The sequence below is a fragment of the Notolepis coatsorum genome, assembly GCF_963971535.1.
Source record: "Notolepis coatsorum genome assembly, chromosome: 10".
Taxonomy (NCBI): domain Eukaryota; kingdom Metazoa; phylum Chordata; class Actinopteri; order Aulopiformes; family Paralepididae; genus Notolepis; species Notolepis coatsorum.
Genome location: NC_140174.1, coordinates 5343947 through 5371218, shown reverse-complemented (window position 1 = coordinate 5371218; position 27272 = coordinate 5343947). Strand labels below are relative to the sequence as shown.

Genomic DNA, 27272 nt, shown 5'->3' with positions numbered 1-27272 from the left:
ATAGTAGTTCAAATGGTGCAGCTTTAAGTTTGAGGTAGGCAGACACTCTGGGCTATGTGCTTGGTGTATGTTGCCATTAGTGCTGTCAGGCGATTAAAGAAAATGATCAGGATTTGTAATTAATTAATCTAATTAATCGCATGTTAATCGCATAACCATTTTAGGCCTGATATTCTATATTCTATAATCATATTTCAAATGGCATGTGTCCGGATGGCAGAATTCAGTACTGTATCTATACACAACCTTCAGTTTAATCATCTTCCATTTATTAATTTGCTTAGATTTTTCAGGTCTGGTAAATGTTAGCATGGTGTTATTCACAGTCAAAGATAAAACATTTTTTTATTGATATTCTCATTTGGTTCATTACAATTGACTCAAGCCTAGTAACAGACACAGTATTTCTGACACTGGGAATACATTCCCTGAGGTCCATAGATGTCCCTAGAATCAGATACCAAGAACATGCAAATGGACCATATTAAAAAAAAGTCTGTAAATGTGTATTCTACGTTATTATGGAATGAATAAGATAAAAAAATATAAAAAAAAAAAACTAATAAAAGATTAATTGCTGTGTAATTAATTAATCTAATTAACGCGATAAACTGACAGCCCTAGTTGCCATTATCTATTAAAAGTACATTAATAGCTTCAAGAGAAAAGTTAAAAAGAATAATAATAAAACACGCTAGAAGAACAAGTGAAGGAGTAAGGTTGCACAGAGGAATAAATATAATTTTTTAATACATTTTGCCTATAAATATGTTGTGGGTTTTACCACGTTGGATGAGGGGTTTAACAAATTGAACGTTGATGTTGATGTATTTATGTCTTGAGGCTGGCTGCCACTATTATCATACCACTGTCATTTTAGCTCCATCAAGGATCACAATAAGATTAGATATTCCTTTATTGATCCCCTTGGGGAAATTTCAGGCGTCATACAGTAGCAGCATGGCGGGGAGGGGGGAGGGGGGGGGGTACAGGTATGGGCAGGGTAATACAGTAGTAGAAAGACATAAATATAGGCAATACAATTGTATCTGAATATAAAAATATGAGAACAATGATATAAGTTTAACTTTATTGTGTCATCCTGACAATCTGGGACAGGTGTCTTATTTTATGAGAGAGAGACTAGTCATACATCAGAATCTGTCCCGGCGTGAACTCAAAACAAACCTGCGACCAGTATTCATTTTCTTAGACAATCAAGGCCAAAGCGTAATGGTTCTGTAATACTAGTACTGTCTACTAGTGATCTAGTCACGGACACGTTGTGCTTCTTTTTATGAATCTGAATGGACAGGGAATAGAAAAAAAGAGAGGCACCTTCCCACAGTCCTTGGATACACAGCTGCAGACACCGTTGCCAAGGAAACAGTTGGGGATTAGTCAAAGACAGCGCTCATGGTCCTTATCTTCTTCGTGTAGGTTTACTTTTTATATTCATAATATATTCATCAGTCATTTAGTTCATTTATCATAACATCACTCTGTAATACAGTTTTGTTGTTGTTGTTGTTGTTGTTGTTGTTGTTGTTGTTGTTGTTGTTGTTGTTGTTGTTGTTTGATGGAGAGATGGCCCATAAATATCACAATTCTGTGATGAAATACAAGGATATCAATCTGAGAAACCCATATCTATCTATCTATCTATCTATCTATCTATCTATCTATCTATCTATCTATCTATCTATCTATCTATCTATCTATCTATCTATCTATCTATCTATCTATCTATCTATCTATCTATCTATCTATCTATCTATCTATCTATCTATCTATCTATCTATCTATCTATCTATCTATCTATCTATCTATCTATCTATCTATCTATCTATCTATCTATCTATCTATCTATCTATCTATCTATCTATCTATCTATCTATCTATCTATCTATCTATCTATCTATCTATCTATCTATCTATCTATCTATCTATCTATCTATCTATCTATCTATCTATCTATCTATCTATCTATCTATCTATCTATCTATCTATCTATCTATCTATCTATCTATCTATCTATCTATCTATCTATCTATCTATCTATCTATCTATCTATCTATCTATCTATCTATCTATCTATCTATCTATCTATCTATCTATCTATCTATCTATCTATCTATCTATCTATCTATCTATCTATCTATCTATCTATCTATCTATCTATCTATCTATCTATCTATCTATCTATCTATCTATCTATCTATCTATCTATCTATCTATCTATCTATCTATCTATCTATCTATCTATCTATCTATCTATCTATCTATCTATCTATCTATCTATCTATCTATCTATCTATCTATCTATCTATCTATCTATCTATCTATCTATCTATCTATCTATCTATCTATCTATCTATCTATCTATCTATCTATCTATCTATCTATCTATCTATCTATCTATCTATCTATCTATCTATCTATCTATCTATCTATCTATCTATCTATCTATCTAGATGGCTTCGGGTCCACCTTGACAAAGACAGGGTTGGCATCATAGAAAAGCATTTACTTGTGTATTTACTCACAACCAGCTGGACCCTGTTCCACTCCTAAGTTTGCCAAGTCCAACCGACCCAGGGTAGTGGCTTCTCAAACAGTGACACAGACACAGCAGATGAAAGGTAGAACAAAGAGACTTAATTTGCCGAATTACAGTTTTTCTCAATTGCTTTGGTGCATTTCTCTGATCAGAATTAAAGTTCTCATAACTGTTAGTTCAACCTCCACAACATTTGGTCATTTGTGCACATCATAGTAGCAGTTTCTCATTCCTCCGAACAAATTGCAAATGCTTTTGGACATGCATCAATTGCTTTCATACAATTCTCTGCTGTTTTATAACATTATCATTTGCTTATGTCATGTCAGTCAAAATTAACTATACTTATGCCTGCTGAATAGTCATTCCCTATAAAACTAATAGTCCTCATTTCATTGCTTGAGTCATTACATACAAAAATGTTGAACTAGTTGTCAAAATCTGTCAATTGTGGACCATGTTGTCAATCACGGCCTCACAATGGCTGAGGCTGGTCGAAGGGTGCAGCCAAATGTTGAGAGAACATTACTGTATTCAAAAATGTTGTCGGGAGAGCAGGTGTGTATACTGGACAGTAATTCAGCACTAAACAATCTGCACTACACTACTGCCATTGTGTCATACATGAAGCTTGCAGTGGGACAAGAACTTGTCACAGTTTACATTTTACATTTAGACTTCAGCTTTACTGCAGCACAGATTTGCAGAATTAAATTATCACAAGGAAAAAAAGAGTTTGGGGAAATGTCCCTTTAGCGATCCAGGTCGTCAATTGCTGGATTCGGAATAAAACTGATGTCGAGGCAGCAGTGCAGGGAAAGGGATAAACTAGCATCGACGGCCAAGTCTACACCAAAATGGCAGGGGTTAGTATACTTTACACTTACTAATGATGTCGGACTTACGCAAGCCATTTACACTGTGGAAACACACAGTGAATAAATGCTATACCTAGCAGCAGGCCCAAGAAAGGGCCTTTTTCATTATGTTTTTGGTCGATTTTTATTTGTTTGTACTACCGGGCAGTCCGGTAGAGGGAGAGAGAGAGGAAGAACGGGAGACAGAGCGGAGGGGGAAGACATTCGGCAAAGGACGCCGGGTCCGGGAATCAAACCCGTGTCGGCCGCTTCGCGACGCAGCGCGTTAGATGGGTCGCCACTTGGGTGCCCAGAAAGGGCCACTCTTGATACACGCCCAAACAAAAAGCGAGGAGGGCTACGCTGAGCATTGGCAAGCAGGGTGGCATTCACGCAATGGCCTGTGCTTTGCTATTCAACATGCAACAGTTTACTACACGCTCAGTGGCCACTGGGGCAGAAGAATTGCACTGCCATGGTCACAGAGACACCCCTATCACCAACTAATGGAGCACCTTGGGGATCTGTGTACGCTAAGGGGGCAACAACCGTGTACGCTAAGGGGGTAACAATGGGAAAGACACAAGGGGCTAAAAATACTACCTGGTTATTCAGCTTACTTGTTCTAAAATACGATAACGGGGGGGGGGGAGGTGAGGTACAAATACGGGGGAGACAGCCTACTGAGAGGGGAGGTAGAGGGGGATAAAAGCCACTGACCCTGGGTTGGCAGACAATAATACTACAATAGAATATAGGCCATTACAGTTAGCCCCGACAATGTGATACTCAAGGGGGGTTCCGGCCACTCGTCTTGATAGTAGCATAGTCCACCTGTCGAGGGAGAACCGAAGCAGTGGCATGTCTGTCCACAGCTTAACATCCAAAAGCACATGCATAGAGGGAGAGTAACGTTACTTAGCTTGGGGAAGTGTTGAGTATTGTTTTGAAGAGAATGAAAAGACCGCGCCGGACTCCGGGTTCGATGCAGTTTCAACAAAGTTTATCGAATGTACACCGAAAATCTTTAACTTACAATGATGAGACAATCTGGCGGAAAAATTTGGAACCTTTTTTCTCTTGAGTTGTCCGACACCTTTTTATGCTTTGTGACAACAAACCTCCTGAAAAAACACTCCACACAGATGGTTTGACACTCACCGTCTCTTTGGTCAGTATTGACACGTATTGTAAGTTGAACCTACAGGTTAATAAAGAATAGTTCATAGGTCACCACTTAATTTACATTTACATTTAGTCATTTAGTTGACGTTTTTATCCAAAGCGACTCACAAGTCTGCAATATCAGAACAGGGTCCGGCTGCGATCCGGAGGGAGGCTGGATGAATTATGAATGCCATGGCGAAAAAAATGAAATATTGATCCCAAACACGTGATACGCCATTGTTGGCGTTCAACGCATGGCAGGCAATAACGATTTACGCCGTTTATGGCGCACAATGTGTTAAGAAGTGATATTTACTGTTGGCTATGGTTGACAGCACATAAATATCTACTGCGCTCCCTGCCAGAATATCTGAAGGTTCTCCAGGGTTCTCCTACTGACCCGCTGGGCTCTGAGACGACACAGAACCCCTGTAGAAGGCAGAGCCGTCCTTGGCGATGGCCCACCACACCTGGTTAGCAGCCCCGATGGAGATGGACTTAAAAGGCTGGTCCGTTCCCACGTGGAGCCACAACGTGCTCTGAGAGAAGAAATAACATCTCTCACATCCTGGTCACATTTACATTAACATTTACATTTAGTCATTTAGCTGATGCTTTTATCCAAAGCGACTTACAAGTTCTGTACGACAAGTCATCAGGAAGGGCACAACTCTATCAGCTGAGTAACAATGTTCATCAAAGTGTTGAGTGCTACAGTGTGTAGGTTAGTATATTAGGACAAGTGCATGACAGTAAGGTTAGTTAGGGTTCGATTTTATTTTATTTTTCTTCCTCCCACTTCCACCAGATGCTTCAAACTAAAATACCAAACATACACACAGAATATGAACAAGCAGTTTGGTTCATATAATAAAGATACACTACAGAAGCTTGGTAGAAGTACAGGTGTCAGCTCGCAGGTGGTGAAGAACTCCGCGCTGCAGATGGCAGGTGAAACGGACAGCACGCTGTCGTGAGACTTCCTCCTCGGACCGGTCTCCCATTTCCAGACTTCTCTCCCATCATAAGCCCAGGTGCTGCGGGCAGGGGTGTAGCTCCAGATTCTGGGCCCCATGAAAGAATGTATTTGTAGGCCCCCAGTGAATGCGAGCGCGCGAGCAGAATTTATTTTGGCCATTTTTTTATTGATGAAAACGCATAATATGTTTTTTACCTATACATTCGGATCAGCAGTTCAGCACCTGCACTGTTGGTGGGTGAGCCTAGTAAAGGATGTCGCATTGCGTTCATCTTCAATGAATGGACCAATGCAATAGTCTACCAAAGCCCCCCCTCTCTCTCTATATATCTCACTCACACACACACACACACACACACACACACACACACACACACACACACACACACACACACACACACACACACACACACACACACACACACACACACACACACACACACACACACACACACACACACACACACACACACACACACACACACACACACACACACACACACACACACACACACACACACACACACACACACACACACACACACACACACACACACACACACACACACACTTCAGAAACAAACATAGTATCAATGAGAGCATCAATAATACACCTGAGTGATGTCTAGTTTTTTCTAGCACTTTTTTGGGCCCCCCCCCCCCCCAGTGCTGGGCCCTTGGAATCATCCTAAGCTACCCCCCCCCAGCTACGCCCCTGGCTGCGGGCCCAGGACATAGTAGCGCTCCTATAGGAGAGCTTAGAAGAAACAGTGAAGGAGGGAATAGGCACCGACCCAGACGCATGCCCAGCCAATCCTCCGGGGGAAACGCATGTGTCTCAGGTAGGGCTGCACGATTTTGGGAAATAATCGAATTGCGATTATATTAATTTTATTTTTAAGCAGCCCCACAGAGGTTTATTGTAAAATGCGGCTTGCATCTGGCCTATGCACTGGGTCTGTTCGGGACACCGAGCCTGAAACTGTTTATTTTTACCTGGGAATCGATACCGGTACCCAACGGTACCTTTTTTTCTGTACTTTACTCTCCCTCTCTGAAGTCTAAACTTCACAACACACAATCTAAAACCCCTTACCTCCCTCTCCCACACCGTTCCTACAACAATAACAACAACTTGCAAAGGAGATCTTGTATCTCAATGGGACTTCCTGGTAAAAAAATGTTTAAAGAAGAATTTAAAGAAAATTTTAAAAAATTACGATTTTATTTAAATTTTTTTTTGCTAATTGCATCATCGATAAAATCGATTAATCGTTCAGCCCTATCTCAAGTCTTCCCCCTTGATTAGGTTACGTACAGCTGTTCATATGCACCATTACACAGTCAATCGTCTGTAGTCTCTGGGGCCAGCATACACTATATCCTGGGGCAGGCACATAGTAATCCTGGTCTCACTACCCTGCTGTTGACCTTTCCCTTAACTCTTGCGGGGGGCGACAGTGGCTCGGGAGGTGGAGCAGTCGTCTGGCAATCCGGAGGTTCCCGGCTTGATTCCCGCTCCTCCCGGGCAGCGTGTCGATGTGTCCTTGAGCAAGACACTTAAGCCCTAATTCCTCCCGATGAGCAGGTTGGCACCTCGAATTGGTCGCCTCCGCCGTCGGTGTGTGAATGTGTGAGTGAATGGGAGAAAAAAAAATGTGTAACAAATTGTAAAGTGCTTAGTCTTTTAACACATTTGGGGGCCGTGCATTGTACCCATCATTGGGTCCAGTCTGCCACCGCTGTGAGCCTATGGAGATGTTTACCTTATATTATTATTATTGTTATATTTTTCCATTCATACATTGTTGTGGTAATACCGTCGAGAATATAAGTATGTTTTTAAGAATTTCTGCTGTAATTCCAAAAACGCAAGTTATAGGCCCTGAAGCATATGATAGATTATCGATTGGCGTTTCTTTCCTATACACGCTATATAAAAAAATTCAAATGTATATGATCGGTATACATTATGCTTCATGGGAGGGGGGTCGTTTATAATTCCTTGATCGTCATTAACGGCTTTATTTAGTATGGGTTGATACATTGATCAGATGGATTGCACACAAAGAAATGGACAATCAAGCTGAAAATAACGTTAGATTCCTCTTACCGTTCGCCGATGAGACTGGAGGAAAAATATTACAATTATTTGACGTCGATCTGCTAGATTTATTTCCCGTTTGTATGACGCAATAAACGCCGATATCATATAGATTATTGCGTTTCGAAAGCGATCCCATGCACTCGAGTGTTTGTCTGGACCCACGTAACAAGATATTACTGCCGGAGGGATTTCCTCGATGCACCAGCGCCACTTCCGGTTTGGCGTGGAGTGTAACTCGCCCGATCATCCACCAGGCGGCGGTATTGAGGCGTTGCAATATCAGACAGGGTGCAGCTGCAATCCCGCAGGGAGGCTGGATGAATTATGAATGTTTAATGTTTAATTATGAAAAATTTAATATTGATCCCAACAACGAATTATCACGTTGTTGGCGTTCAAAGCATGGCAGGGCAATAACGAATTATGACGTTGTAGGCGACCAATGTGTTAAGCAGGGTCCAACCAATTACATGAACACAAACTGTAAATGGGTTGATTTCTGTGGATGGTGAAAATTATCCACACAACACAACTGTACACGTCTCGTCCCAGTAACGCTCATGGTCTTAACGTGACCTTTACGCCGCGGTAAAGGATTCAAGCGGTTGTGTAAAGTTTAAACCACCACAGAGGGAGCTTCTCATCGATGACGAGCTAAATAAGAGGACCTTGGAGAGACAGACACATGACTGCTGAAACCAAATCAAACGTTGACATCACACCCCTTACGACACACACACACACACACACACACACACACACACACACACACACACACACACACACACACACACACACACACACACACACACACACACACACACACACACACACACACACACACACACACACACACACACACACACACACGCACACACATTTGAATACTTTATTTGGTTCCACAAATTATATTACATAAACAGCAATTCTCAGACTGGTCATGGTGCATTTATATACATGGCCAAGTCTTCCGAACACAAGTACGCTGTATCTACACCTGTACCCAAGGCCGGCCGTCAGACACACACACACACACACACACACACACACACACACACACACACACACACACACACACACACACACACACACACACACACACACACACACACACACACACACACACACACACACACACACAGACACAGACACAGACACAGACACACACACACACACACAGACACACACACACAGACACACACACACACAGACACACACACAGACACACACACACACAGGGGTGTAGCTCCAGATTCTGGGCCCCATGAAAGAATGTATTTGTAGGCCCCCAGTGAATGCGAGCGCGCGTAAGAGCGCGAGCGGAATTTTTTTTGGCCATTTTTTTATTGATGATAACGCATAATATGGTTTTTACCTATACATTCGTATCAGCAGTTCAGCACCTGCACTGTTGGTGAGTGAGCCTAGTAAAGGATGTCGCATTGCGTTCATCTTCAATGAATGGACCAATGCAATAGTCTACCAAAGCCCCCCCTCTCTCTCTATATATCTCACACACACACACACACACACACACACACACACACACACACACACACACACACACACACACACACACACACACACACACACACACACACACACACACACACACACACACACACACACACACACACACACACACACACACACACACACACACACACACACACACACACACTTCAGAAACAAACATAGTATCAATGAGAGCATCAATAATGTCTAGTGATGTCTAGAAAAAAAAAAAATTTGGGCCCCCCCCCCCCAGTGCTGGGCCCTTGGAATCATCCTAAGGTACCCCCCCCAGCTACGCCCCTGCACACACACACACACTTACAAACCATTTCCCATAGCCCCATAGTACAAGGATGTTCCTTAGATTTATTTCCCCCCCAGAATGTTTCCTCCCTCCCTCCTCTCCGCCTCATACTCTTCCTCTCTTCTTAAATTGTCTGTCTCTCTGACATGGATTCGCAGATTTCTCAGAAATGGTGTAAAGATTGAATTCAGCCCTGCTGCCTCAAGGGACCCTTGAGAGGAACAAAAGCAATGATATGGCTGCTGGGTCCCCCTTGGGAGAAACAAAGCATCGATAAGAAGAAGAAGTCTTTATTCATTGCACACAATGACAATGTTGTCATGCAGCGACACACACACAGGAACACACACATGCGACTTTTGGGTCGCCGATGATATTTCGTCTCTCTGCGCTTGACCCATCCGGTCGTCCGTGGGGCCGCGCCCGAGGACCAATCCAAGTGCTCCTGTCCGTCTTCGTCAGGGACGCGACAGCGTCAGCGATCTGTTCTGCATGTTTTTCCCATTGGGTTTTATATTCTGGAGGGGAAACCCTTGCGAGTTGCGAGCACGGGGAGAACATTCAAACTCCACACAGAAAGGCCCGGGAGATACCCCACCTGGGTACCATGGCAACCTGGCGACCTGGTCCCCAAGCGGGAATCGAACGCTGGACCTTCTAGCTGTGAGGCGACAGTGTTAACCACTACTCCACCGTGCCAAAGGACCATAAGGCAGGGTCCCTTGGGAGGAAGAAAGCATTGATAAGGCAGGGTCCCTTGGGAGGAAAAAAGCATTGATAAGGCTGGGTCCCTTGGGATGAAGAAAGCATTGATAAGGCAGGGTCCCTTGGGAGGAAGAAAGCATTGATAAGGCAGGGTCCCTTGGGAGGAAGAATGCATTGATAAGGCTGGGTCCCTTGGGAGGAAGAAAGCATTGATAAGGCTGGGTCCCTTGGGAGGAAGAAAGCATTGATAAGGCTGGGTCCCTTGGGAGGAAGAAAGCATTGATAAGGCTGGGTCCCTTGTGAGTGAGCCCCTGTAGGGGCTGACTGCTTAGGACTCCCCTGACTCTGTTGGCTGAACCCAGTCGTGAGCCTCTGTCTCCGGGCGAAAAAATTAAAAGACGTCCATAGGCCGCGTGTATTTCCCCCGAGTTGTTAGGTTAAAAGACGAACGGTCCCTCTCAAAATGGACGCTGGCTTTAGGACTAGCGTCGTGGGTTCTTCAGGGTTTCAAGCTTGTATTTTCTGTTCAAATTTTTCACAGGGAAAAGTTGAAAGCATTGAGTATTTTAACATTGTATTCCCGTCAAAGCACAAACAAAAATAAAAGAATAAATACTAGGGCTGTCCCCGACTAAGTATTTTGGTTAGTCGACTTTGATTGGCCGAAATTAGCCGATAGTAGACTATGGAAACATATTTTTTTGAAAAAAATAAGTATATATTCTTTTTTTCATTCCACTCTGAAGGAGTCAACGGAAGGCTTCTTGTTCTCTGCGAAAGCATGCAATTGGTCCACTGACTGATGGATACATCTTGATATTTGTCTAGTCTAGTGTGTTCATTAGATGGGTAAAATCCTCTTTCAGTGCCTCTGTGCCTGTTTTCTTAGCCTCTGGTATGCGTGCCATTAGCGTTAGCCACGCCCTCTTTTCTTTTGGAAAGAATGATAAAATTTTTTAAATAAATTAAAATAAATGTATTATAATTGTTTTATTTAAAAAAAAATTGCATTCGACTAAGAGGTTGGCAGTCGACTACGGCTATTCGACTAATAGGAGTCCGCCCTAATAAATAAATAAATAAATGATAATAAAAAAAAACACACACAATTTTTTTTTTATAATTTAATCTGTATTGTATGTATCAGGCAGGTCAATGAAGGACAAATAAGAGCATGAGAATTATGGACGGAACACACACGCACACACACACACAACACACTCTCTCAAATTACTTTTATCACCACAGTAAGAGCGTAAGCCATTAGAATTCAGTGCAGTTTATCACCTTCCTTGACATTTGTTTGTAGAACCTGAAACCTGCCTCTTGGCCCCTCGGCCCCCATCCTGTCAACTCTCAAACTGACAGCGGGCGAAACCCAGTCTGGGAAATGTATCGCCAATGTACACATCTCACATTTTAGACAGACACAATGCAGCTCTCCGCGTGATATATCATGTGTCTTTGTTCCGAGGGTGAGAACTATACATTGTGGGCTCTGTGTACGCACAGCGCGGTGCATTGTGATGCGTGCGGTACAGGGGGCGCCGGCTTCCTGCATACAGTACTGGGTGACAGGATCAGGTTCAGTGTTAAGTGAGAGAGAGCGGCCTTAAGGTAGACGATAGAGCCAGAATAAATAGATCCTACAGCTCTACGGTCTGGATATTTTTCCGCACTGAATAACGTCTTCATTTTACATTTCGTAAAAAGCGGTTTTCGATGCGGTGTCCGCCGATCTTCTCGGCTGTATTTTTGTATTTTTGTATTTGTATTTATTTATTAACACAGTTAAACAAAAGTAAAAACAATACATAATAATAACCACTGTGAAGGAGAAATTAGAAGCCTAGAGGCTTATCGAGATCTTCCCCTGTTTTATAAAATCAAACGTACAAAAATTCAAAAATATACATATTATAAAATACCAGAATACATTCAAAAGATACGTGTTAATACAAACATACATACACACAGTACATGCATATACTGTATTCTGAGTGCGTACATAATAATATATAACAACCCACCCAACTGCCTACAAAACTACCCACCCACATAACCAAATGCCTAAACCTACATGTATGACCTATTTATCTATCTACTACTTTTGGATATGAGCATTTTTTTGTAGTTTGCTTTAAAAATAAGCAGAGATGGAGATTTCCTCAGCATAGGATCAGCTGCATTCCAAAGACTGGACCCTCTATACCTCACTGAGAACTGCCTAAGAGAAGTACCACAATACGGTATATGCAGGTCCCTGGACTGACGTGTAACATAATGAATGAACATCTGAATGAAAAGGAAAAAAACTATTAAAACCATTTGGTAGATTGTGATCATGAATGCATTTGTACACAAATATACATATCTGTAAAGAATGAACCTCAGACACGGTCAGAATGTTTAGTTTCTTGAAAAGAGACTGTTGGGCTTTCAAAACTTAGGCGACCTATAGTGACAAGAGCAGCCACAAGAAGACACTTCCCTAGGCGGCTGGGTAGCGCAGCGGACTAAGTGCCTGCCTACCACCGCAGAGACACTGGTCTCGAATCCAGCTGTCAGCGGTGCCTCCGGCTTGGTCGGTCGTCCATACTGACACAATTGGCAGTGTTAGCGGGTGGGAAGCCGGCGGGGTGTGTATCCTGGTCGTTGTAAAACAGCGACTCCTACAACTGGGGGGAAAGTAGTGTGATCCTCCCACGCGTTACGCTCCCCCCCAGTGAGAGTCCTCGCTGTCAGGTGAAAAGAAGCGGCTGGCTGACTCCACATGTATGTGATAGTATCTATCAACCCTCCCTAGACCGGCAAGTGGGGGGCAAATGCGCGCAACGACCAGGAAGGGGAGGGGGGAATTGGCATAACAACAAAATTGGGATGGGAGAAAAATACAAAAAAAAAAAAAAAAAAGAAGACGCTTCCCTGGAGGGCTGCGACCCAGAAGAAGAAGCTTCTCTGGAGGGCTGCGACCCAGAAGAAGACGCTTCCCTGGAGGGCTGCGACCCAGAAGAAGAAGCTTCCCTGGAGGGCTGCGACCCAGAAGAAGACGCTTCCCTGGAGGGCTGCGACCCAGAAGAAGACGCTTCCCTGGAGGGCTGCGACCCAGAAGAAGAAGCTTCTCTGGAGGGCTGCGACCCAGAAGAAGACGCTTCCCTGGAGGGCTGCGACCCAGAAGAAGAAGCTTCCCTGGAGGGCTGCGACCCAGAAGAAGACGCTTCCCTGGAGGGCTGCGACCCAGAAGAAGACGCTTCCCTGGAGGGCTGCGACCCAGAGGAAGATGCTTCCCTGGAGGGCTGCGACCCAGAAGAAGATGCTTCCCTGGAGGGCTGCGACCCAGAAGAAGAAGCTTCCCTGGAGGGCTGCGACCCAGAAGAAGACGCTTCCCTGGAGGGCTGCGACCCAGAAGAAGACGCTTCCCTGGAGGGCTGCGACCCAGAAGAAGACGCTTCCCTGGAGGGCTGCGACCCAGAAGAAGAAGAAGCTTCCCTGGAGGGCTGCGACCCAGAAGAAGACGCTTCCCTGGAGGGCTGCGACCCAGAAGAAGACGCTTCCCTGGAGGGCTGCGACCCACAAGAAGACGCTTCCCTGGAGGGCTGCGACCCAGAAGAAGACGCTTCCCTGGAGGGCTGCGACCCAGAAGAAGACGCTTCCCTGGAGGGCTGCGACCCAGAAGAAGACGCTTCCCTGGAGGGCTGCGACCCAGAAGAAGACGCTTCCCTGGAGGGCTGCGACCCAGAAGAAGACGCTTCCCTGGAGGGCTGCGACCCAGAAGAAGAAGAAGCTTCCCTGGAGGGCTGCGACCCAGAAGAAGACGCTTCCCTGGAGGGCTGCGACCCAGAAGAAGAAGACGCTTCCCTGGAGGGCTGCGACCCAGAAGAAGAAGACGCTTCCCTGGAGGGCTGCGACCCAGAAGAAGACGCTTCCCTGGAGGGCTGCGACCCAGAAGAAGACGCTTCCCTGGAGGGCTGCGACCCAGAAGAAGACGCTTCCTGTGGACATGCTGCCAAAAGTATAAAAAGGCATTGTGATGAGGAATGGCCCTGAGCTATTGTCTTGTATCTCATCCTGTATCCATACGCCTGCAGTAGTTCTATCTATTACTCTATTTCACCATTTTCTTATATACTATGATTCTACTGTCACCATGTATGCATATGCTCACTACATGTATTTATTGCTCCATCTCCGCCCACTACAAACATGGGAACCCCCCCCCCCATCTCTCTGAGTGCTTGTCTCGTAGTGCTGACCAAGGTGGTGGATGTCTCGGGGTCTTGGCCAAGATTGCAGTGACTGTTCTACGTGCACCACCGAGGCCATGGATCAGCTTCTTACCGTCTTCTGTCCGTGGTCTGTCAATGTGGTTTCATTGCTGGGTTAAGTACTTCTATTCTATTCACATAATATGCTTACTTCATATATCTATTCTATTCACATATATGCTTACCACTTGTATCTATCGCTATGTCCGCCCATCACAATCACGCAAGCTGTCTAACGCCCGTCCCATCTCCCTGTCTCCCTGCGAGTGGCTGTCCCGGAGTGATGACCGGAGTGTCGGACGTCCCGTGATGAAGACCGGGAGGATGCGACCCTCTCTGCGTTCCCTCCTGTCTCCCTGTCTCCGGCGGTCTCGTAGTGGTGACCGGCGTGCTGGACGTCCCGTGATTAAGACGGGGAGGACGCGACCCTCTTTGCGTCGCCCCTGTGCCTCAAATAGATCCGCTATCAGCTCTATCTTTAATCTTTCAAAATGTTCAGTTGCTATCGCTATCAGCTCTATCTTAAATGTTTCAAAATGTTCAGTTGCTATTGCATGCACTCATCTGTGTTTCACTACACACATGAGTGCATGCTTACCAACTGTCCGTCTGCAACACTACTATCACCGACATCTAGGAAGGGAGATCCCCCCTTGAATGGCCCTTCTAAGGTTTCTCTCCTCCACATTGCCTGTGGTGCATTTTTTCCCTATTGCTAGGTTTTAGTGAGTTTTTCCTTACCTTCGCGTGGGGTATGTCTGGGAGTGTTGCATTGATTTATTTTGCATTTATTTTAAATGTGTTGGACCTTATGGTGTTCTTGTTTTGTTCTTGACTTATTGTGATGTTTCTTCTTGACTTGTCCGGCCCATGGGGACATTAACGTGTGTTGTCGGGCCTTACAAATAAATTTGATTTAATTTGAATTGAATCAATTCACGGAACATTTCATAGCAATTTCCTACCTTTCATTTCAACTTCTCCAAGGGAGCGTCGTCGGGACAGAGAGCGACGTCTGATCTATACATGATAACTCTTTGTTTGTAAGTCTGTTGGGAGGGGCCCTGAGCCGCAGGAACCTACAGACACTGGTACAACATTCAAGAAGATATCCCTTTTCTACCGCGGCTTATACTTGCCAGTGCCCCCCGCGGGGCACCATTTGAAACGTTGGCCCCTTTTGTTCACCCAAAATGGGGTTAAGAGGGTTCTTGTATCGCGGCGCATGCAGTATAGCTTAAAGACATCTGTGTTGTAGTGGGAAAATACAGTTTCAAAATAAATTATTTATGACGGGAGGTTTTTAAAGGACGGGGGTTGCTTGGGGGAATACTGTACTCGCTTGGGGGAAATGGCTGATATGGAAGAATTATTACACGTACTGTAGGAGTGGTCCCAGCTGGGTCCCTCTGGCCCGTGATTCCTGGGATGTTGTTACTGCCCGTCGTGGCAAGGCATGGAAAACTGAGGTTGAACATGATGAGTGGTGGCTCTGGGACTATCTACAAAGCCTCAGACTTGACATACACTGCATCAGTTGATAATCATATCTGACCCTCACCATCACCAACACCCCCGCCCCTGCTCCTGTTTCCATAGGTCTACCGTATGGGTGGGAAGAGGCCTACACTGCAGACGGAGTCAAGTACTACATCAAGTAAGAGAACATAGCTTACTGTACACACACATAATCCTGCAATAGCAATCATTCTCCAATTATCCAACCGACCCTGTCTTATTAAAAGACAAGAACCTCCAAGAATGTTAAAAGAATATATGTCTAACCCTACTGTCATGCACTTTTCCTAATATACTAACCTACGCTTGTAGCGCTCAACACTTTGATGAACATTGTTACTCAGCTGATAGAGTTGTGCCCTTCCTGCTGTCTTGTTGTACAAAACGTGTTTGGATAAAAGCGTCAGTTAAATGACAAAATGTAAACGTACAATGTAGAACTCCTGTGGGTGATAAGAAGATTCTTCAAACAATGAATGCAGTTGTACACGCTGTGTGATGATGAGCATGCAACACTAATGCTTTTATTTTACCCTTTCACTACCACACTACAAAGGGTTAACGCTTTCACTACCACACTACAGAAGGTTCGCTCTTTCAGTACCACACTACAAAGGGTTAACCCTTTCACTACCACACTACAGAAGGTTTGCCCTTTCAGTACCACACTACAAAGGGTTAACCATTTCATTACCACACTACAGCACAGCAGGTTAACCCTTTCAATACCACACTACAAAGGGTTAATGCTTTCACTACCACACTACAGAAGGTTAACCTTTCACTACCACACTACAGACGGTTAACCTTTCACTACCACACTACAGAAGGGTTAACCTTTCACTACCACACTACAGAAGGTTAACCTTTCACTACCACACTACAGAAGGGTTAACCTTTCACTACCACACTACAGACGGTTAACCTTTCACTACCACACTACAGACGGTTAACCTTTCACTACCACACTACAGCAGGTTAACCTTTCACTACCACACTACAGAAGGGTTAACCTTTCACTACCACACTGACACTACAGACGGTTAACCTTTCACTACCACACTACAGACGGTTAACCTTTCACTACCACACTAAAGGCGGTTAACCTTTCACTACCGCACTACAGCAGGTTAACCTTTCACTACCACACTACAGAAGGTTAACCTTTCACTACCACACTACAGAAGGTTAACCTTTCACTACCACACTACAGAAGGTTAACCTTTCACTACCACACTACAGAAGGTTAACCTTTCACTACCACACTAAAGACGGTTAACCTTTCACTACCACACTACAGAAGGTTAACCCTTTCACTACCACACTAAAGACGGTTAACCTTTCACTACCACACTACAGAAGGTTAACCTTTCACTACCACACTACAGAAGGTTAACTGTCTGTATTGTGGTAGTGAAATGGTTAACCTTCTGTAGTGTGGTAGTGAAAGGGTTGATGCAGCAACAACATAGTGATTCTGCCCCACACAGTGGGAGACCTGACCGAGGGCCCACGATGGCAGAAAAACATCCTTTTTATTCATTTAAAAAGTGTTTTGGAGAATAATGTTGTAGGTTCTACACTTTTTTTTTTATTAAAGTAGCTGTAATTCCTGCACAATTGTATGGTAACAACAGGGGGTGGCTGTTATTATTACAACCATCTCAATCAAGTATAATAGAACGGTATATAGACCTTTTCAGAAGTATTCCGTTGCTATGGGGATTGCTCAAGTTCAAGTTCAAGTTCTTTAATAGTTGTCATACAGAAGTACAGAATACTTTCATACAAAATGCTTCTTACTGTTACGCTCCAGAGACTGTGCTAGACAAGATAGTATCAAATAACATAATAACATAATATAGCATGAATTTAGAAGAAGAAAATGAGGTCACAGTGTTCGGTATAGACATATGTACAATGTTCTGAGTTACCATATAATATACAATACACAATACTATGCAGTGTACTAATGTACAGTACTATCTAGTGCAAAGCAGAAATGGGATGAGGTACAATTTTAGGTACAATTTACAGTAAGGTGTACGAGTTGTAGTGCAATCCTTCATCCATAAATATAAAGTGTGGGGAGTGGGTGCTACAGTGTGTTTGTTTAAAGTGAGTGTGTGCGTGTGGATGTGTGTGCTATGTGCGTTTGGTGCTATGTGTGTGCTATTTGCTATTCCGTTGCTACATGGGGAACAGCTTTGGCTCCTGATTATTTCCTGCCGGCAACTGTATTAACAACCATCACAACAGGAACTACAAAGAGGCCTATTTAGAATGTGCTAGATAAGACAAAAATGGTGTTGAATGCATGTGAGGAGTCCACAGTGCAGGACCTGCCTGGGAGAAGGGCTTTCTCAGCAGTACACAGAGAACAAAGCTCGTTACCTTGAATCGACAAATCCATTATTCATAAAGTCCTGCACATTAAAATGTGTAGATATGGTGTACATAAAAACCTTGGAGATAATTTTTTTCGTGCCAAGAGTAAGAACCTACCAGTTTGTATTCAATGTCGCTTTCAACCAAGAGAAGGAAAGTATCATTTGAGAGGGTTGTGTATTCTTAAAACGTGTAAAAAGGTAAGAACTAAAAAGCTAGATGTGTTTCAATTTTGGGAGTTCAATTGTGGAATAGTCTTAGTGACGGGTTGAAGTTGTGTACCTCTCATGGGAGATTTTAAAAAGGCCCTGAAGGGTAAAATAATTCAGGAGTACAGTTTTGAGTAAAACATCAAACTTTTTTTTTTACTTTAAAAAAATTATTATATCTTGCAGCATATTTTAAGTTTTTCTTTCTTATATTAAAGTATATTTAGTTTTTAAGAATTGTAAAGGATAGGCAAAAATAAGCATGTGCTTCTGCCTAATCCTTTTTTCGGTCATTGAGTTTGGATTTTGTGTGTGAGCTATACTTTGAATATGTACATTTGTGATTATTATAAAAAAAAAGAAAAAATTAAAAGTCCACACAAGTGTGTTTTTGATTGATCTGTAAACAAAGACCGAAAATAAACTATTCATCATCATCATCATCATCATCATTATCATCATCATCATCATCATCATCATCATCATCATCATCATCATCAGCAGGACCACAGCACCCACCATGGTATTTAAAACATGCTGGACAAGCCTCACCGGACATCCTGCTATTACAAAAGGTCACACAGGGTTCAAGGGTCAAGAACCTGACTGGTCATGTATCATTTTTTTTAATCTACTTTTTCTCCTCCTTTTTTCTCTATTTTTCTCCCATCCCAATTTAGTCGTTATGCCAATTCCCCCCTCCCCTTCCTGGTCGTTGCGCGCATTTGCCCCCCCCCCCCCCCACTGGCCGGTCTAGGGAGGGTTGATAGATACTATCACATGTCCCCTCCGATACATGTGGAGTCAGCCAGCCGCTTCTTTTCACCTGACAGCGAGGACTCTCACTGGGTGAGCCGCGTAACGCGTGGGAGGATCACACTACCTTCCCCCAGTTCCCTCCCTCGCTGAGCCGGCGCCCCGACCGACCTGTAGGAGTCGCTGTTTTACAACGACCAGGACACACACACCCCGCCGGCTTCCCACCCGCTGACACTGCCAATCGTGTTAGTATGGCGACCGACCAAGAAGCCGGAGGCACCGCTGACAGCTGGATTCGATACCAGTGTCTCTGCGGTGGTAGGCAGGCGCTTAGTCCGCTGCGCTGTATACCCAGCCGCCCCAACTTTTGGCGTTCTTTGTGATGGAACGTAACGCTACAAGCGAAAGACGTGACCTCACCTCACTCTATACTTAGCGACTCGGGTGCCGACCTCTTCCTCCAGCTCTCAGGAACCCGTTTGTCCGATAATCCCGGCACCGCGTGAACGGAGCGTCTATACCTCCGACAGTGGCTCAGGAGGTAGAGCGTGTTGTCTGGTAATCAGAAGGTTCCCGGTTCGATTCAGCAGGCTCCAGCTCCTCACCTGCAGTGCGTTTAGAAGTGTCCTTAGTAAGCCCTAAGTGCTCCCGATGAGCAGGTTGGCACCTTGCATGGTTGCCTCCGCCGTCGGGGTGTGTGAATGGATGAATGTGAGGCATCAGTTGCACTTTGGATAAAAGCGCTGTATAAATACAGTCCATTTTCCATTTACCTCTGTTAACCTCGGGCGGTGATGAACTCTTAGTGAGTGTTTGTTTTTGTTCCGACAGTCACGTGACACAGACCACATCGTGGACCCGCCCTGCGACGAGCGCCCCGGGGCCCGCTGCGCCGCCGGAGAGGGACGCGGAAGACGGGGGGAAGAAGGATGAGGTGGAGGCGAAGCAGCCCACCCCATCCGTAGAGACGGAGATGTAGGATGGAGGTTGGCCCAGTCAAGCCTGCGTGGCTGCATGGTGGTACATTTTCCCCAAATCGCATTATAATTTGCTACATTTTCCCCAAATCGCATTATAATTTGATACATTTTCCCAAATAGCATTATAATTTGATACATTTTCCCAAACAGCATTATCATTTGATACATTTTCCCAAATAGCATTATAATTTGATACATTTTCCCCAAATCGCATTATAATTTGCTACATTTTCCCAAATCGCATTATAATTTGATACATTTTCCCAAACAGCATTATCATTTGATACATTTTCCCAAATCGCATTATAATTTGATAAATTTTCCCAAAATGCATTAGCATTTGATACATTTTCGCAAATCGCATTATAATTTGATACATTTTCCCAAATCGCATTATAATTTGATAAATGTTCCCAAATAGCATTATAATTTGATACATTTTCCCAAACAGCATTATAATTTGCTACATTTTCCCAAATCGCATTATAATTTGATACATTTTCCCAAATAGCATTATAATTTGATACATTTTCCCAAACAGCATTATCATTTGATACATTTCCCCAAATAGCATTATAATTTGATACATTTTCCCCAAATCGCATTATAATTAGCTACATTTTCCCAAATCGCATTATAATTAGCTAAATTTTCCCAAATCGCATTATAATTTGATACATTTTCCCAAACAGCATTATCATTTGATACATTTTCCCAAATCGCATTATAATTTGATACATTTTCCCAAACCGCATTATAATTTGATACATTTTCGCAAATCGCATTATAATTTGATACATTTTCCCAAATAGCATTATAATTTGATACATTTTCCCAAACAGCATTATCATTTGATACATTTTCCCAAATAGCATTATAATTTGATACATTTTCCCCAAATCGCATTATAATTTGCTACATTTTCCCAAATCGCATTATAATTTGATACATTTTCCCAAACAGCATTATCATTTGATACATTTTCCCAAATCGCATTATAATTTGATAAATTTTCCCAAAATGCATTAGCATTTGATACATTTTCGCAAATCGCATTATAATTTGATACATTTTCCCAAATCGCATTATAATTTGATAAATGTTCCCAAATAGCATTATAATTTGATACATTTTCCCAAACAGCATTATAATTTGCTACATTTTCCCAAATCGCATTATAATTTGATACATTTTCCCAAATAGCATTATAATTTGATACATTTTCCCAAACAGCATTATCATTTGATACATTTCCCCAAATAGCATTATAATTTGATACATTTTCCCCAAATCGCATTATAATTAGCTACATTTTCCCAAATCGCATTATAATTAGCTAAATTTTCCCAAATCGCATTATAATTTGATACATTTTCCCAAACAGCATTATCATTTGATACATTTTCCCAAATCGCATTATAATTTGATACATTTTCCCAAACCGCATTATAATTTGATACATTTTCGCAAAAATCATTATAATTTGATACATTTTCCCAAATAGTATTATCGATAACTTTTCCTAAATTGTTTTATAATTTGATACATTTTCCCAAATATTATTATAATTTGATTTGATATTTTTTCCTAAATTGTTTTATAATTTGATACATTTTCCCAAATAGCATTATAATCTGATAAAATTTCCCAAACAGCATTATCATTTGATACATTTTCCCAAATCGCATTATAATTTGAGACATTTTCCCAAACAGCATTATAATTTGTTATAATGTAAGCACTGCAGTATCGGTACCTGTATGGAAACAGTGACTGTGGGTTTGACTGACTATACAAACACTGATAAGCCTTTCCAGAAGTCATGCACGCTATAGCGTACCTATCATTACTGTCCTGCTACTAGCCTCCATAGACCCAAAGTAAAAGATGGTTCAACCACACAGTGATACTGTATGTTTTACTACCATGCACATGATAGTGGTGTAACTAAGTTCTTCTGATATTAATAGACCTCTCACTCGTGGTGTATTTTTTGAGTCTTCAGTTTTTGCTGCAGCTATATGAAAACGAGCAGACTAGAACGCTCCTAGCTTCGCGATCTGGCTGCACGTTAGCCTATAGCTTAGCAGAATGAATGGAAGCGGACAGTGCCTTCAGGAGAGGTGTTAGTTGGACAATGCCTAGGCTAACCGGCACTATCCGCTTCCATTCATTGTGCTAAGCTAGGCTAATGTGCAGCCAGATAGCTTTCTACTGAACGCACAGAGAGGAAACTGGTATCTATCTTCTGGTCTCTCTCTGGAGAAGACGATAAGCTAATTTCCCAAAATGTTGGTGTGCTCCTTTAAATATCTGAAGCAAAAGTATGCATTCTACATAACGTTTGTGTATTTATTTCCAGTGCTTGGGAGCATTCAATTCTTGATCCATTGACCTCTAAAAGTTACGTTAACGTGGTATGTGGTCCAGTTATGCTGCTCTGATTATGTCCTCTTGACATTAACAGGCTTCCAATGTGAAAGTACATTCATACAATTTTGCCATGTTGCAGCATCAAGGACAACATTAACCCCACATGTAGCATCAAGGACAACATTAACCCCACCCACATGTAGCATCAAGGACAACATTAACCCCACATGTAGCATCAAGGACAACATTAACCCCACATGTAGCATCAAGGACAACATTAACCCCACATGTAGCATCAAGGACAACATTAACCCCACATGTAGCATCAAGGACAACATTAACCCCACATGAGCATCAAGGACAACATTAACCCCACATGAGCATCAAAGACAATATTATTGATGAAGCAGTTCAGGAAGAGGTATGCCTGTCTGAGAGAATGACTCCCTTTGACGTGGATTTGGGATTTAGGAAATCTGCAGACGTTCTACATGCACCTCCAGCTATATAACACACTAAGGAAAGGGGAAATATTAAAAAGCATAATTTGACCTCTTTTCATGAATATGTTTTCAAATGCTAGCTAGCTATTTGTGTATGTATTTATGTATATTATATATATATATATATATTATAAATATAAATAAATAATCATAATAATATTATATATATATTATGTAGTATATATTATATTTATTATATTATTATAATAAATTATATTATTATAATCTATTATATTATATCTATTATAATATATGATATATTCTATTCTATTTATTTATATTATATTTAGTGCTGTCAATAGATTAAAAATAATTAACTAATTAATCTCACAATTTTCTGTAATTAATCTAGATAAAGAAATCGCATTTTGCTACTTAAGACCGAAGCTTGTAACTTGGAATTAATGTAAAATCAACACAAAAAAAGTATATTTAGATTCAAAGACTATTTGAATAGCTTTCTTTGAATACAGTTTCTCTCCTGTGAAATACAAATGTTCAACAAAACCATCAACATTGACTCAGCTAGACCTCTTTCTTATATCCGCGGCGCTAACGGAAATAAAAACATAATGTCTTGTATGAACTACCACTAATATAAATCATATTAACAACAAAAATGTGTTCCATCTTCATGTCAGATGATTTTCAAAAAGGTGCACGAGTCAATGCAAAAAAAGAACAAGTAAATATAGATACTTTTTTTTAACGCTTTAAATCATTTAAATTAATCTCCAAAGTTAAAGCATTAACTTTGACAGCCCTAATTATATTATAATAATATAAATAATATATATATGTATGTATATTTATGTATGTACCGGTATGTATGTATGTATGTATTTAGCTATGTAATTTCCCAGGATGAAAATAAAGTGCTTCCTGTTGTTTTTCAACCAAATAATAGTTAATTACAATAAATTACGATCTTAAAAGGTCACATTAATAAAGGAACGGCCACATTGATCCGCCATAGAATGGACAGAACACCATGCAGTGTTGCTTTTTGGTTGTTTATTTTTGTGTGTTAACGTAATTGTGCATGAAACAACAGCTAATCCCTAATGTCACAATGGCCTTGTGATGATTGGCTAAACATAAACAGGTGATACTTGCCTCGGTTCCAAAGTCTTTTGTCGTGTCTGAACTTTCCTGTCCATCAAAACAGATCTGACAGAGAGATGCATACTACTCAGCCATGATTGGATTCATTCCCTGTCGGATTCATTGAGCGCAACAATCATCAAAAACAGATAACGTATCTTGCTCTAATGAATCGGCTCTTCAGATTCGAATGCCGTAAACGTACTCTTTGGATGCATTCCTAAGGTTGTATATATAGGTTCAGATACCGCAAACCCACCATGACCAAGTTCACCTGTGATGTACAGTAGCAAAGTAAGGTTGTCTGAAACTGCCTGTACATTTTTTTCTCTCTCCTGTAATAACTATACATCGAATTCAAATGTCCCTCAAAGGTCTGTCAGAATGCTGAGTCTGTTCTCTCTTTTTCCTTATATGTGGTATATATTAGGCTACCATTCCCTCTCTGTCCCTCTCTCTCTCTCTCTCTCTCTCTCTCTCTTTCTCTCTCTCTCTCTATCTCCCCCTCTCTCTCTCTTTCTCCCCCCCCCCACCTCTCTCTCTCTCTTTATCTTTGATTCAAGGCACATGACAGAGAGAGAGAGAGAGAGAGAGAGAGAGAGAGATAGATAGAGAGAGATAGAGAGAGAGATAGAGAGAGATGGATAGAGAGAGATAGATAGAGAGAGATGGATAGAGGGAGAGAGAGAGAAAGAGAGAGAGGGAGAGAGAGAGAGATAGAGAGATGGATAGAGGAGGAGAGATATAGAGAGAGATGGATAGAGGGGGAGAGAGATAGAGATAGAGATAGAGAGAGATGGATAGAGGGGGAGAGAGAGATAGAGAGAGAGAGATGGAGAGAGAGAGAGAGAGAGAGAGAGAGAGAGAGAGAGAGAGAGAGATAGAGAGAGATGGAGAGAGAGAGAGAGAAAGAGAGAGAGAGAGAGAGAGAGAGAAAGAGTGTGTTTCTTTTCTGAGGCATGCAGGAAAGGTCTTCCTTTGGATGAAGTGAATTTATCTTCTCTTTCATCTGCAGAAAAAAAAACATTAAAACATTCTCTTCCCCCGCCAGCTCCTTTGACCGCTATTCTGAGAGGTTCTGCCAAACCCAAGCCTGCATTGTCTTCAAGGCCACAATACAGTCCCACAGAGTTTGCTGCTTTACACATGCACTTAACCAAACAGGACTTATATGTACTTCAAGAATCAGAATCACGAATCAAGAATCACGAATCACGCGTGCGCGCGTGTGTGTGTGTGTGTGTGTGTGTGTGTGTGTGTGTGTGTGTGTGTGTGTGGGCTTGCGCGCTCGGTTAAAACACACACAGGTATAGTGTCCTTTTTCAGCCTTTGTGCACCTGCTCCTCTAAAGTCCTGTGCACCTGCTCCTCTAAAGTCCTGTGCACCTGCTCCTCTAAAGTCCTGTGCACCTGCTCCTCTAAAGTCATGTGCACCTGCTCCTCTAAAGTCCTGTGCACCTGCTCCTCTAAAGTCCTGTGCACCTGCTCCTCTAAAGTCCTGTGCACCTGCTCCTCTAAAGTCCTGTGCACCTGCTCCTCTAAAGTCCTGTGCACCTGCTCCTCTAAAGTCCTGTGCACCTGCTCCTCTAAAGTCCTGTGCACCTGCTCCTCTAAAGTCCTGTGCACCTGCTCCTCTAAAGTCCTGTGCACCTGCCCCTCTAAAGTCCTGTGCACCTGCTCCTCTAAAGTCCTGTGCACCTGCTCCTCTAAAGTCCTGTGCACCTGCTCCTCTAAAGTCCTGTGCACCTGCTCCTCTAAAGTCCTGTGCACCTGCTCCTCTAAAGTCCTGTGCACCTGCTCCTCTAAAGTCCTGTGCACCTGCTCCTCTAAAGTCCTGTGCACCTGCTCCTCTAAAGTCATGTGCACCTGCTCCTCTAAAGTCCTGTGCACCTGCTCCTCTAAAGTCCTGTGCACCTGCTCCTCTAAAGTCATGTGCACCTGCTCCTCTAAAGTCCTGTGCACCTGCTCCTCTAAAGTCCTGTGCACCTGCTCCTCTAAAGTCCTGTGCACCTGCTCCTCTAAAGTCCTGTGCACCTGCTCCTCTAAAGTCCTGTGCACCTGCTCCTCTAAAGTCCTGTGCACCTGCCCCTCTAAAGTCCTGTGCACCTGCCCCTCTAAAGTCCTGTGCACGTCCCTGCTGTGTGACCCTGTGTTGTGTCAGCTATAGATCCACACAGGTCTGTTTGTACCAGGGACTCGCTCATTACACTTCATCCCGGGACTTCAAACCAATTGTGCTCTGTTCTGTTCTTTGGGTGACGCATGTAATCGAAAGTAACGAAATAAAACATTTTATAATTCACTATAGAACCTTTTGGGGGGTGACATGGTAATTTATTCAGTGTGTGTGTGTGTGTGTGTGTGTGTGTGTGTGTGTGTGTGTGTGTGTGTGTGTGTGTGTGTGTGTGTGTGTGTGTGTGTGTGTGTGTGTGTGTGTGTGTGTGTGTGTGTGTGTGTGTGTGTGTGTGTGTGTGTGTGTGTGTGTGTGTGTGTGTGTGTGTGTGTGTGTGTGTGTGTGTGTGTGTGTGTGTGTGTGTGTGTGTGTGGAGATGGAGAGGTGCTGGTCATAGAAGTAGGCTGTACCTTTGACCTGTACATGGACCAGGCCTTCCGGGACAAGTATATCAAATACCAACCACTGCTCAGTGTGATGGCTGACCTTGGGTATAGGTGTAGATATAGTGTACTTGTGTTCGTGAGTCTTGGCCATGTATACAAATCCACCATGACCGGTCTGAGAATTGCTGCAATGTCTAAAAGAAAAGCCAAACAAATTGCCAAATATTGCTCTGTCTCAGCTATTATTGGCAGCTTAGCCACGTGGAGAAGGAGGTGCTATGTGTCCCTTAAGTGTTCAGTGCTGCTTGGCCCCGATACATTTGATTCCCTGTTTATGTAATATCATTTGTGGAACCAAATAAAGTATTAAAGTGTGTGTGTGTGTGTGTGTGTGTGTGTGTGTGTGTGTGTGTGTGTGTGT

The 27272-nt window shown here is 42.7% G+C and overlaps 1 protein-coding gene across 1 annotated transcript in view; it reads left to right on the top strand.

Annotated features, from left to right (window-relative positions):
- stxbp4 (syntaxin binding protein 4) overlaps positions 1-27272 on the top strand; it is a gene marked incomplete at both ends in the record, with an annotated part of 209606 nt that overhangs the window by 104701 nt on the left and 77633 nt on the right. The window contains 2 exons of the mRNA XM_084322321.1: positions 16059-16116; positions 20165-20294. Of these exons, the coding sequence (XP_084178447.1) occupies positions 16059-16116; positions 20165-20294 (188 nt within the window). The remainder of the gene's footprint in view (positions 1-16058; positions 16117-20164; positions 20295-27272) is intronic.